Source organism: Telopea speciosissima, chromosome 4, assembly GCF_018873765.1.
Source record: "Telopea speciosissima isolate NSW1024214 ecotype Mountain lineage chromosome 4, Tspe_v1, whole genome shotgun sequence".
Taxonomy (NCBI): domain Eukaryota; kingdom Viridiplantae; phylum Streptophyta; class Magnoliopsida; order Proteales; family Proteaceae; genus Telopea; species Telopea speciosissima.
The window spans coordinates 8080122-8094314 of NC_057919.1; the positions used below are offsets into that span (position 1 = coordinate 8080122).

The window sequence follows — 14193 nt, forward strand, 5'->3', positions numbered from 1 at the left end:
TAAACAATGAAGATAATTTAAAAAAAAAAAAAAAAGAATTAAAATTAGTTTTTCTAAAAATAAAAACAGTTAATTAGATAAGTTTTATATTTTCATTTCATTTCTAAGAATAGGCTAAACCGGACTCATCTGCCATAAAAAGTGAGTCGGGTATTACCAGAGAGAGAGAAAGAGAGAGATAATGCAGAAGTGTCCACATGGCAGCTGTCACCAGCTCCATTTCCCTCCCCTCGTACTCTCCAAGGCTCTGGGCTCCCTCTCCTTTATAAACCCCCTTCTCCCACTTTCCCTCCTTACCACCACCACCAGTTCCTCGTACTCAGTCGCCGTAGTTTCTCAAAATGTCGGTGACTGTTCCCCATTTTCTTCCTCCTATTCTTCTTCTGCTCCACTTATCATGCTGCCTCCAGGTCAGTGCAGCATCTTCTTCCCCAACCTCTGAAACCCTCAACATCCACCGGCCGAAATCCTTCAACCCAAAGCTCTCACCCTCACCACTCTCCGCCTCCAACAGGTTCGAGGGTTCCTCTAACCTCGTCAACGTCAAATACCACATGGGTCCAGTTCTTTCCTCCCCAATCAACATCTACCTCATCTGGTACGGCCTTTGGACACCTACCCAGAAACTCCTCATCAATGATTTCCTCCTCTCCATCTCCGCCGGTCATCGTGCCGCTCCCTCTCCCTCGGTCTCCGATTGGTGGAGCACCGTTACCCTCTACACCGACCAGACCGGCGCCAACATCTCTCGTTCCATCGTCGTCGCACGCGAGTACAACGACAACCGCTACTCCCAGGGGAAACAACTCACCCGCCTCTCTATCCAACAAGTCATCGGCAATGCGGTTAAATTCGCACCCTTCACTGTCGATCACAAGAGCGGCATGTATTTAGTCTTGACCTCCGACGACGTAACCGTTCAGGACTTTTGTCGAGCAGTTTGTGGGTTCCATTATTTCACCTTCCCTTCCATTGTAGGTCACACACTGCCGTACGCGTGGATTGGAAACTCGGCAAAGCAGTGTCCTGAGCAGTGCGCATACCCGTTCAAGGTGCCTGAGTACATGGCCGGTGGTGGACCAGGGGTGGTGTTGCCACCTAACGGGGATATTGGATTAGATGGGATGGTCAGTATTATAGGGCATGAATTGGCGGAGCTATCTTCCAATCCACTGATCAATGCTTGGTATGCAGGGGAAGACCCAATTGCGCCCACAGAGATCGGTGATTTGTGTCAGGGGCTGTACGGGACTGGTGGAGGAGGTGGGTATATGGGGCAAGTCATGAAGGACAGAAAAGGAAGGACATATAACCTCAATGGGAGGAATGGGAGAAAGTTTCTGCTGCAGTGGATATGGAGTCCAGTTTTGCAAGCGTGTACTGGGCCTAATGCTTTGCACTGAAAGTTAAAAACGGGTTGAAGCACACAGTTGCAGACAGAGTTGATCCCCATTTTTTTTTTTTTCTTCTCCTTCCTTGTTTGAACATCTCCTTCTCCTTTTTGTGTTAATATACCTGAGAGAGGTGTAGTTGGAGAGTCACCTGAAGGGAAGGAGGGAGAGAAGGATGGGTTCTGGTTCGATTTAATTAAGATTTTTTTTTTTTTTTGGGGGTGGTGGTGATTTGTTTTATTTTATTTTATTATATTATTTAATCGGATGTAAATGAAAGTAAAGGGAAACACTTGGAAATTCACTTCCATTAAAATTTTCTAAATTCAAACATGGGAAAGGGTTCCCTACGATGTCAGTGTGGGAGGCTCTCTTGTGTATTTGTCAATGTGTCTCCTTTTGCAGTCTACACGTTATCGGATCGATTATTGATTGATCACCTTTAAAATCAATATGATATCAATACGGTATGGAAAATTTTACCCTTGCTTCTCCTTATAAATGAGTTTTTTGATTTATTATTTTACCTCTATTCCATACTCCATGCCATTTCACTGATACGGTATTGATCACTTTCAAAATTGTGCAGTATTTGGCTATATTGGGCGAGCCGATAGCGATATGTCAAACCATGTTGATGGTTCTTAATTTTTTAATGGAAAAAAGAATACTATTTGGTTGCGTGCGATGCGCAGCTTGCATCATCTGGGATTTCTATCTTTCTATGGGGATGCAAATATGAAATGGTCATTTCGCGTAGTCTTGTGTTTAGGCGCAAGAGAGCAATCCGTCACAACGCCATCAAGTAGCATTCTCTTTTCCTTTTTTAATATTTTGTTTTACCACATAAGGACTGGAAAGTTTTACAACTAATAAGGGAGAGGGTTGGGCATGACTTTCAGTAAGTTAATGACATACACCAATTAAAGGGTTGGACACAAAAGGGCCGGGAGTCTTTTCCAAAAGGGAGGAGAGAGGTTGGCACATGATGTTGGGAACCCGATGGCACTAATAAATATGTATAAAACTAAAAGTTTGATAGTTAGAAACAACAAATAAACAAGGGAAAAATATCCTCACTTTGACAATGTAGGGATATTTTGCGAAGTTGAAAATGTGGGGATGTTTCCTTGTATCACATCCTAATCACATGAGTCCTACATTGTCAGTCTCTTCTCTAACCATGTGGGATTTCTATTGGACGAAATTGTTTCTTGTATTGTGATTGGTGTAGAGTAGTAGACTCACCCATACACTTTCGGCATGAGAAACCCACTCTCGACAAGAAAAAATTTGTATAGTGGAACTCAAGGTGTTGAAATGGATGAGTGATAAACATTAAAAAAAAATAAATAAAAAATGGACATATTATAACTAATTTAATAGTAACTCTTATACATGATAAATTGAGATAACATGTCTATTATGTAGATTGATCGCATTCCATTCCTTGGCTAGACAATCTTTATGTCTCCAAATGTTTGATGGTTTATGCTGTACACATGTTTTGAATCAGTAAATTCTCTATAAGAAATGTTATTAAGAAAAACATGCATAACTTATAACCCAATAGGGTTAGAGGGTGGGGGGGGGGGGGGGCATTAAAGGATTTACACTATCGGTGCTAGAGGAATGAGAAAAATCAATTCTCATGATTTGGAGTGGTATCTACTTTTTCTATGGTTGGTTGGGTTGATTTTGACTCTTGAAGTTGAGTTATTGAGATTAATAAATAGGTTGAAGATGAGACTTTTTAAGTGGGTTTTTTTTTTTTTTTTTTTTTTTTTTGGGTAAGAACTTTTTAAGTGGGTATTGGGTATAGAGAATAATAGAAGTAGACCTTAAAAAAGGAGTTTAGAAAAGGAGCTATGAGTTTATTATATCACATCCAACATAATCTAAGTCTCTAATCTAATGAAATAGCAATAAAATCCTACTTTTCTACTTTTGGATGATAATGAGATGTCCTGTCAAACCTAATAAGAGTATTGTTAGTTCTTATGTCATCATTCATTTCATAGATAGAGAGAATAAATTGTGTCCGTATCATGATTTAAAAATATCAGTATTGGTACCTGTCTGCCCAAACCAATATGATATGATACGGATCGTTCATCATTATTTAAAAGATCGATAGCGTGATACCTGTGTCTACCAAAACCGATATTAATTTTCGAACCGTATCTAACGGTTTAACCACCTTGCTTTTTGTCTTTTTATTTATTTATTATTTTAATAAATTTACTCCTGAATCAGACCATTATAGATTAGGCTACTCTGCTGCGTGGCAAGGCATGGACCGTTACACTCATATAGAATCGGGCACATTCTACTGATACCTATATAGCCGATACTGATTATCAAAAAAAAAAAAAAAAAAAATTCCGATCCTGATTCCGACTTATTCAAATCAGTCAATCTGTATCCAGTACCCAAAGATTGGGCAGAAAATAGTAATTTTGAGTTCTGAACGATTCCAACCAATCCGAAAAACGGAATTGAATCAGAATAAGCTTGACCCACAGTTCATGATTCCTTTTTTTTAATACTCTTGTCTATGCACTTTAGAAATCGAGTCTGAGTAAAAGGGTACCATACCATGCTACGACTTTATCACCTAATGTGGGTGGGTAGTTGACTTGACGACAATAACGCCATTATGAAGGAAGACCTCAATTGTGGCTGAGTGAGGAGCATACAGTGAATGGAGAGAGAGAAGAAGAAAAAGAAAAAGATGACCGCTTGTGAAGTGATCCTCTGCAGTACCAACGGGGTGGTGGTGCATATCCGACGGCACAGCAGAGATTAGGTGGCACATATGACACACATGACCTCTGTTGTACCGTCTGATGTGCACCATCGCCCCGCCGATACTGCATAGGATTTTGATACCCAACTTTTGTTCCAGTTTGGATCAGTGCCCACTTCAACGCCACTGTCTGATCGTCAGGTAAGTTTCAACATGTTCAGACTAAAGTCTTTTTAAGACAAAATGCTTTAATGGAGTGATAAGGTAACTAGGTAAGTGACACTAACCACACCCAACTGGGAACATGCAAAACCCCATAACCATTGACATTGATAATTGATATACCAGTGGTTAAAATTGCTTGTGAACTTTTATTAGTGTGGAAAGGGGAAAATAAAGAAATCATTAATACATCCAAGAGAAACCTAGTAGTTTCTGTGCAATCATAGTACATTGCTATATTAAGATAGAAACTGGAACCTTGGAGATGGCAATTCAGTGAGAAAAAGAAATAATAATAATAAGACACACGTTCTCTGTCTGGGAGTGCATCTGCCACACCCTGCGCCCAGATACATGGGACGGGACAGGGACGTGATTTTGGGCATTCAGGAGGGGAGGGCGGGCCGATCATTTCGTCCACCCCCCATATATCTGGCCACACCCTAAGTCCATTGCAGAGAACTTTATCCCAAAAAAATATATCCAAGAATTCCCCACGATGCCAGTGTGGGGGGAATCTCCCATGCCATACCAATGGCAATGTGGGGAATGGTATAACCCATATAGGGCCCACACATTTAGGATAAGAGAGAAAATAATAAATAAAAAAAACATATTGAGAGTGGTAGTACATTGGTGTCATAGGGAACCTTTTCCCTTATTAAAGCTCTGTTTGTTTCCATGAAAAAATGTGGAATTTTTTTTTTTCCTGAATAATAGAATTTCCCACTATGTGTCTTAATGTAAAATAAACCAAAAAAAAAAAGCATTGAAAAATAGAAAAATTTACATTGAGCATAAGTTGCAACTAAACAAACAGGTGTTAACAGTAACACAATCAGGACAGTATGCAAGCACCACTATTGTCCATCACTTGTTCGTTTAAGTATTGGTATATAACTATACATATATGTGATTTAAGGGAGAGAGGGAAAAAAACAAAAAACAAAAAACAAAAAACATTATACACAAATAGAAACATTGCTTACCTATTCTTCCAAGTGAGAGTGCTCATCAATTGATGTTAATCCACACACAATGGCTTCACATGGTAGGGAAGTTGTTATTTGTATTAATGAACATCACCAGGGGACCCAAGTGAATGATATATGAGAGTGGAATGGTTTGAATGATCCATCAGTACACCATTCCTCATAAAGCAGAAACAACTGAAGGGGACCAAAATTATGAGTGCTGCTTTTAGAAGACAACCACAAGATATTTTGGATATCTCGTCTTGTCACCACCACATGATCATGATCAAACGCCTATGGAGTTCACGTGATAATAGAGACCATATGACTGACCACTTGCTTCACCAGCTGTGTTGAATTTCCCAACTGTTACACATTAAAACTTCAATATCCAACAGATTAAGGAAGACATGCTATTCAAAGAGCTAAACAAGGCACAAACCCAGAATAAAGTATTGGATTAAGAATAAGGAGAAATACTAAATGCATACAGAAGCAACTAATGACATTAAGGCACAGTCCTTATCCAAATGGATTGTCTCAATGACACTTCTACAAGTGTATTTAGAACATGTAACTTTCTTTTGATTTCTACTAGTGCACTTTGGTGTAATGGTTAGGTTGTTCTATTGTGACCGAGTGCTCACGGGTTCAAGTCTCTCGAAACAGCCACTCTGTAAAGCAGGGGTAAAGCTGCGTACATTATGACTAATGTAGTCCTAGATAGGTAGGAGACCTACTAGGAGCCAGTTCAACCAGGATCTAATCTGAACAGGTCATCTGAATGGGTGAAACTTGAGTTTTAGGTCAAAATTAGGGTTAAAGTTAGGTTTAGGTTAGGGTTGTCTTATATAGTAATGATAGGCAGATGTAGGGAAGTCTAATGGTATAGGTTTTATGATGTTTGAGTGAATGGAAGTAGGTTAGATGAATTGGACAGCAAGAAAAGGTTATTTGAGACAATTCTTAATGGAGGTAGGAGAAGGGGATTCTAGGGTTTAGGGTGGTGGGGGTCTGATGAAACTTGGATCGAGTGTCAATAATGATGTAAGGGATGTATGCTGAAAGTTTGGTTTGAAACTGATGGACAGATTTGAAGTTATGGAGGAATCCTAGTTAGGGTAGGAGTGAAAAGAAGAAGGTTTAAACAAAGTTCAGATACAAACTTACTGGATTTGAAGAGATCTTCAATGGCAGCAGCTTTGAAGATGAACAATGGGGTCTCCTGATCTTCACGATGCAGGGAGATAAGTAGCAGTCCTCCCGATCTTCACGATGCAAGGAGTCGATTGGAGATCCGCCAATCCCTTCCACCTTGATAAACCCACAAGGATGCAACACTCTCAAGGAGCAACAACAGCAACAAAGGCAGCAAGCATAAAGCTGAGTCTTTATTAATCAAATTCGTCTTCAATGCTGGCCTCCCTTATAAACTTATATAAAAGACTCAAAAATAGACTTAGACACTAAAAAAGAAAGGCCTAACCCAATCCTTAACCTATTAGCTAACTTAAACTGACTAGGAAACTGAAATAGACTCAAATAAAGTCCTAATCCAGCCCAACTAAACAACTAAAAGAAAAACTAATTGAACCGGTTCAATTTAAAACACCAAATAAAAAGCAAAGTATGGAAATAAAACTAAGTATGAGAGCTAATCCCGTATGCAACCTATTTACCCATATTTTAGGCCCATAAAAGTGGCATATTACATAGAAAACCCATGGGATCAAAGGCCCAACATGTATTTAACCCAACCCTAGACGTATTCCTAATAAAAGAAGCCCAATTTGGTGATAAATCTGCATCAATGACCTTCCCCAAACCCCACACCGGGTACGCCCTTAACCTTCTTTTGTTTTCTACTTGTTTTGTTTCCGAAAGTTGTTTAAAGTTAGGAGTAAAATAGGTTTTCAAAATAATTTAAAAAAAACTTACCATCAATTACATTCTCAAGATTTTTCATTGTCTCACACATTTTTCAAGTATAGAAGTACAGATATAAAATGACAGAATTTCACCCTCATTGAAAGAGAAAATGTATTATTTTACTAAGAGGACAAGTGCACATTAAGGGCTGTCAATAAGAAAATCCCTTCACCAAAATATAAGAATTTATAATGTATTCTCATAGCAAACCCAACAAACCCATCATTTGAATGATATAATCATGTAAAATAAAAACCCAAACTTATGAATATGAGACGGGGATACATAGATCTATTTATCCCAGATCAAATTATCTTTCTTTGATTATATTTTAGTATATGTAAAATCTGAATTAGGAAATTACTGACATTAATAGGATGAACAGGAAATATAGATATCCACAAGGGTATTGGACATCAAGCAAAAGACTGCATGTCAAAGGAGAGCTGTGAAGCCGACTGTTCCATGCTTCCCTTGTAGAGGACAAGTCCTTGATCTAAAGACAATAATAAAAATCAGAAGTTACAGAGATCTACTTGTTCTTATTGGACATCCTGAAATTGTTGTATGACTCCCCCATATACAGAACTTTTTTTTTTTGTAAAAATAATGAACTTTTATTTTATGAATGATAATAAACATTAATTTTAACATAGTCTGCCAACAGAAGCTCCTACAGCAAGGGAAAAGGACTCCAAAACACTCTAACAGGAGAGGAGAAAACCAGAATTTGCAATTAGTGAGGAGTCCAAAGACCTTAGGATAACCGGTCTCCTCCACTCCAATGCAGGGAGGGAAACAACCTCACCAACTAAGAATTTCTCATAGAAAGCAACAGAACTTTGTTCTATATGGTCTCATAGACATTTATTTCAGCTGAATCTAAGAATTTTATACAAGAACTCAGCAAAGATCTCAACCATCCCTCATACCCTAGTAACCCTGCACCACCAATATACTTTCACAGGAATATTATGAACTCCATGGTATGTCAATACTGACTCATACTTGCATCAAATCTTGTTATGTCATCCAATTTTTCTATACCCTTGGTGAATAAGTCTCTAAGAATGCATCCATCCAGTTGGGGTAAACACTATTCCCTTGTGCAGTGCTAGCCTGCCTAAGTTTGCCAAGGCCTAACAAGTTGAGAGCCCGCAGAAAGGAAAAGGTAAAATAGTTAAAAACCATAAGCAAGGAGACTACAAAGCATAACAATTGATCCTCTAACCCAGCCACCGAAGCAAAAGGTTTTTTTATTTTAAAGAAGGGAAAAGTTCTCTGAGCCGCCAGGTGAGGGTACGCTAGCACCCTCTTTCTCTCTCTATCTCTCTCCTCACATGAAATGACCTTGTTGCCTTCCTATATATGAAACCACTCCGCCACACTTCATTGGTGCACTCCTCTATGACGCTCAGAGAACTTCTCCTTTTACAGAAATAGATTTTCAAATATTTCGACAGCAGGATCCCTGAACAAAAGACCAACATGGTAATCAGTATCCACGATTGGAAGTGTGGATACATATGCTGTGATATTGTCTGATACTGATACAACATATAATCAACAAATTCCTGTAATATCTAATAATGTCAAATATATTGGCCATGTTGGTATCAATCTTTTCAATATCATCGATATGTTGTAGGCTTATGACATTAGCATCTAATAAAATCCTTATAAATATTGTAGGGACATGCCATTACAATATTAGATGACATTAGCATCTAATGAAAAGCCTTATAAATATTAAGGGGACACTTCAATTATAATACTAGGGAACCTCTCTCTCTCTCTCCCTCACACATACACCCACAAACACAAACCCACAGATTTGTGTTACTTACTAAAAAAATTACATAACAAAGAACAAGATCGGCTCTTGCATGAAAACAAATATTATACGGTGCATGCTAAGGGTTTATGGTTCATTTATTTTTTTAAATACTAAAAGTAAGATTTGTTTACAAAGATTATCAAAATGTCACATTACACTTCTTCTTTTTTCCTTTGTCAAAAAACACATTACACTTCTTAATATGTAGATAAAGCAGATGTGTATGTATCTATTCTTCATTAGTTCTAGTCATTTTAGCATTGAAACAAACATTATTGCACATCTGCATGATTTGCATCTGTATCCTAAAAATTTCAATATGAAATCAACTTTTCCTCCCATCCATTTCTTTCCATACACAGCCTGCTAAACATGCTTTAATGACACTCTCATCAATACCAGTACACCAATAATAGATCGCAAGATTGAAACCATCAATTAAGTAATTACAAAGCAACAATATTTCACTTTTTAAGAAATGAATTTAAATCTAGAAGCATTTGAAATGTAAACAGAACTAGACATCAATACCGTTATTAATACAAAACTGATAGAAATAATTGTCACAAAGTGGAAACCAGAAAGGAGAGAGGTGTTATTTGGTGTGCAATGTTAGCATGTCAGTATAGTGATGCTTTGTAATTGCTGAAAAATACGAATAATCTGGAATATGTCAGACAACTCTCCCTGAGATTCTCTCCCCACTTCTCCAATTTTTGCCATCATTACAGAAACAGAGACAGTTAATAACACACCAGATTCACTCACTGAGTTTTTATAGTGGCATTATGTATTTAAGAAAAGCAAGAGGGTGGACCTTGGTGCAACGGTAAGGTTGCTCCATTGTGATCAAGTGGTCATCGGTTCAAGTCTTTGGAAACAGCTTCTCCATGAAACGGGGGTAAGGCTGCGTACATTTTGACCCTCCCTAGACCCCGCAGTGGCGGGAGCCTCGTGCACTGGGTACACCCTTTTTTATTATGTATGTAAGAAAAGCAGCAAAACAACTACAATAACCATAAGGGAAACAACATTGAAATTTTTCTAATACTATTTCATATACCTACCATCTAAACAGATGGTTTTGCAAACTGTACACATAGTTCATGTTCGACCAATTACATATAGAATGAAGGCCAATTTGGTAACTGACACTTCGGAGTAACCAGAAATGAATATATTCTAGCCAGTCCCATTTATAAATGCCATAAAATATTAATGATTAAAAAGAGAAAACATCATCCTCAGAAATGGAGAATAATGGATCCTACCTCAATGATCAACTTCTATCATGGCAGATCCTGTAGTCACTGTTGGATTTGAACATAAAGGTTGCATGATTTTATTCTCAGCAAAGCATGGGGTTGGTTTAAATTTCTTGCTCTTCCGTATCGGCATACACTTGACTGACTCCTCACCTTCAGATGGAGTATTCACAGAAATTAATCTCATATTCCTTGAAACAGATTCATCATTTGGCTCTCCCATCAATGAGCAGCCTATGGATTCTGAATCTTCTCTGAGATTTTCACGATCTTTAATGGTACATAGTGTTAAAGATAGCTTTTTCTGCTTGATTCTTCCCCTCTTTCTACCAGTAGTACCAGTATCCTCTGATATCTGCCCATGTTTTTTCTTTAGGTAAGTAGTTACTGCTTCTCTAGCTGATGGAAACATATCCATTTCCAGACAGTTAGCTTTAGTGCAGACCAAAGGTTTGGACTCCAAACCTCTCTCACTTACTTTATCAGTGTTTCCTACCTTCAGGATGGACCCCCTGCAGTTGACCTCACTTGCCACAGCATTCTTCTCACATATAGAAGGTGGATTTCCTTCTGACAACAACACTCCATCAGAAAACATTGGTTTATCTAACTCATGAAGATTTTTAGGGTTGTCATTAATGTGAATTTTACAGGCAGAACCATCAGAATTCTTTGAAATTCTGGGGGAGCTATTCATAGCTCGGTGCAGTCTACGCGCCAATTCTTCATCAGCTTTACAATTCTCTACGGGTTGGCGCTTCTTATATAAGAGTTGGACTGGAACATGTTTCTTTGGTTTGCTTTTCCTAATAGATCTATCTTTGCATGATGTCTTTTCGGAAACAGAAGCAACTAGCTCTAGGGCGCTCTTGGCAGCAGCTGCAGCCCTCACTGCCACAGCTGCCTTCTCTTCTGCTGCAGCTTTGGCTGCAGCCGCAACCTTGGCAGCAGCAATAGCTGCTGATCTGGAGGCATCCACGATCTCCTCGGCCGAAAGACCAAGGCTGTTAGAATCAGAGCCCAGCAGATTCCGCAGATGGGCAGTGTAATCAGTCGCAATAGAAGAAAGAGGTGATGAAGGAGAAGAGTAATTACAACTCTGCTTCTTCAGTCCAGCTAGGAGACGCTTTCGTGGAGGCAAACGGACATCGGCATCCAAATGATTGAAACCACAGAAGTTGGCCTCCTCCATTTCTTCTCTTCCACTCCCGCTGCCACTGAAACGATTGATACCTCACATGCTGCAAATACCCATCAAAATATATTACTGCTAAATCAGAAAGTAATCAAAACATATATCCCAAAAATAACCCGTAAGTTCATCGGCAAGAACGAATTTGACAAATTCAGAAATTCTGAAGCAAGCATTTCAATCATATACGCAAAAACAACAGCAAAATCAAGTATATATCCAAACAACATCAGATTCATTCGTCGATATCAATCACTGTAAGTTATCTTAATTCTTCGTTTCTTCAATCGCAAGAATTAAAGAGAACATCATGCAGACAACCAGACTCCAACTCATATGAAGGCTGAAAATTTCTCAATTTCTCCTCATGAATGGATAAAATTAAATGAAATCAAGGAAAAACTACCCAAAAAATATGATAAACATCAGATTGAATCCAGATTGAGCCAATTACGATTTCAATGAACTCTTCGATTCTCATCTTACATGGAATTTTCAACTTCAAGTAAACATGTTATGAAATTGGACAAATAGAAAAACAAAGAGTACCTGAATCCAGTAAATGAGTCACAGAGAGTTCGTCGATGAAGATTATGGATTTAATTTGACATCGAAATCAACGAATTTTGATAGCGATACCAGTCTCGGATGAAAATGGAAAATCTTCTGCAAAAGAGTTTCTGAGATAACACACACAGACAGAATCTTTATATTCCCTCGATGAATAATCAATAAAACGACCCCTCTTTGTATAGGAAACTACGAATATACCCTTATTCCTTTAATGACTAAAATGTTCTTACTAGCCGTTAATTCTGAGCATCAAATTAGCAACCTGGTTAATTCGTTAACGGACGGAAGACGATCGTCACAGTAGGGGTGTCAATTGGTCGGTTCGATCCGAGTTTTTTCGGTTTTAATGTGACTTGGTTTTGTGTTAGTTTTGATTTATGATAATGGATTAATAGCGATTTGGATTCGATTCGGTATCTGATTTTTTTAAATAAATTGGATTCAGTTTGTGCCTATTTTCTTCTTTTTCTCTTTTTAACTACATAAAATATTTCATTAGCCCCACACTTGAAAAGGAGAACAATGAAACAAGCATTGTTACAAATCAATTTTCCTATTTTCATAACATCATATTCTTTGATTTGTAATAATTTTCCTTATAATCATCATTTTGCTCATTAATGTTGAAATCAATTCAATTATTTATAATCTTATACTCATTGTTTTTTTATCGGTTTCATTCGATTCGATTTTTTGTCAATCGAACTTGTGTGGTCCAATTTTCAATCGATCCCATCATATCCCAGCCTTATGAATTGGTTCATGTTTCTAACTTCTTTATGTCTTCTCCAAGTGTCACCGTACGTTCCTTCTTCTCAAGTGGTGTTTCGTATGACTTTATGTGACTACCATGCCATGGGCTTCAAATAAGTGGAAGACCAGTGATTATCTGTGATGGGAGTTGATATCTTTTTATTGGGGATGGAGATTGGGCTTCTATGCTATTTTATAACGTTAACTTTATAATGGCTTCTATGAATTATGATGTTTCAAGTTGCCCACAAGACGAAAAAAAAATGTCAGATGCCAAAAAAAAAAGTTGCGCACAAGAGTCAGATGCCAAAGGTCTCGTTCAATGATTATAAGATGTCAATGATCAAAGGCAAATGGTTGTGACCCAATCTTTAGTTTGGATGCCTCAGTCGATGGCATGTGAGATTGGATCAATTTCTATTCTTTGGTTTTGGATACCGTATATTTATACCTTGTGTTTATCATGTCTTCTATCATGTATTTCATTTTCGTTTGCATGGTGTTGGGCGCGCATAAATGAATAACCCTCTTTCTACCAAAAAAAAAAAGGCCAAGGTTGGGATGAATTTTTATCCTCTATTGTTTGTTGCTCGAATAGCACAGTGTTGTCCCCTCACATGGGGTGCGAAATGACAACTTAACCTCCCCCAGACAATGTGTTTGGCAGGGAGGTTAAGTCATCATTTCGCCCCCATGTGAGGGGACAGCACGTGCTGTTCGGGCAACGGCAGTAGAAGATAACGATCCAGGTTGAGATGAGGTAGAAGTTTGGACTAACCGCAAATGTTTAATTTCTTGGTTTAAAATAGGAGAACAAATAGATTGACCGTAAAACTTATTTTCTATTTTATATGATATTTATCAACTTATTTTAAGTTTTAATATGTGGTTTTTGTGAGAGAAAAATGATAGATCTGTAATTTCGATGGCTGGTAGGATAGCTAAATGAGCAAGGATAGAGAAATGTTATAGAACTACTAACACTAATGTACATTTTTTCTTTTTCTTTTTTAAATGAAAACACTAATGTACACTTATTTTAATTAAAATTTCTTTTGCTCATGGAAAAAAAAATCCAATTTGATTCAACTTCCATTACCTTTATTTTCCTTCTATCTAGGGGGAGGCTAAAATAATCGTTGAAAGAGAATTTCAAACTATTGTGAAACTCATGCTAGAAGCATGGTTTCAAATATTAGTTGACCAATATCTAGTTAATCTTGTATCGGTGGAACAGTTCTTATTAAGAGTAAATTTGTTTCAAATAATTCTTTTTTATTATTAAAAATAAGGATAAAATCATCTGAT

At 37.8% G+C, this 14193-nt stretch overlaps 2 protein-coding genes across 6 annotated transcripts; one reads left to right on the forward strand and one right to left on the reverse strand.

Annotated features, from left to right (window-relative positions):
• The first annotated feature begins 341 nt into the window (after positions 1-341).
• LOC122658692 (protein EXORDIUM-like 5) lies at positions 342-8603 on the forward strand. Its single transcript, XM_043853755.1, has 2 exons — positions 342-1454; positions 8578-8603. Exon 1 carries the CDS (start codon positions 342-344, stop codon positions 1401-1403), a length of 1062 nt encoding a protein of 353 aa, XP_043709690.1. The 3' UTR covers positions 1404-1454; positions 8578-8603.
• Positions 5476-12212, reverse strand: LOC122658691. Of its 5 annotated transcripts, none has more exons than XM_043853754.1 (4): positions 12109-12212; positions 10521-11608; positions 10374-10451; positions 5476-5684 (listed from the first exon to the last, which is right to left on the reverse strand). In XM_043853754.1, the coding sequence occupies exons 2-3, from the start codon at positions 11557-11559 to the stop codon at positions 10375-10377; spliced, it is 1116 nt and encodes a 371-aa protein (XP_043709689.1). In that variant the 5' UTR covers positions 11560-11608; positions 12109-12212; the 3' UTR covers positions 5476-5684; position 10374. The 5 variants fall into 5 exon arrangements, with proteins under 5 accessions (XP_043709689.1, XP_043709686.1, XP_043709687.1 ...); XM_043853753.1 differs by having other exon boundaries at positions 5640-5698; XM_043853751.1 differs by having other exon boundaries at positions 10374-11608; positions 12109-12211.
• Between the last annotated feature and the right edge of the window lie 1981 nt (positions 12213-14193).

What these genes read in the sequence shown, in the direction of transcription:
- LOC122658692 (XM_043853755.1), top strand. Translation starts at nt 342, where the DNA reads ATGTCGGTGACTGTTCCCCATTTTCTTCCTCCTATTCTTCTTCTGCTC.
- LOC122658691 (XM_043853751.1), bottom strand. Translation starts at nt 11,559, where the DNA reads ATGGAGGAGGCCAACTTCTGTGGTTTCAATCATTTGGATGCCGATGTC.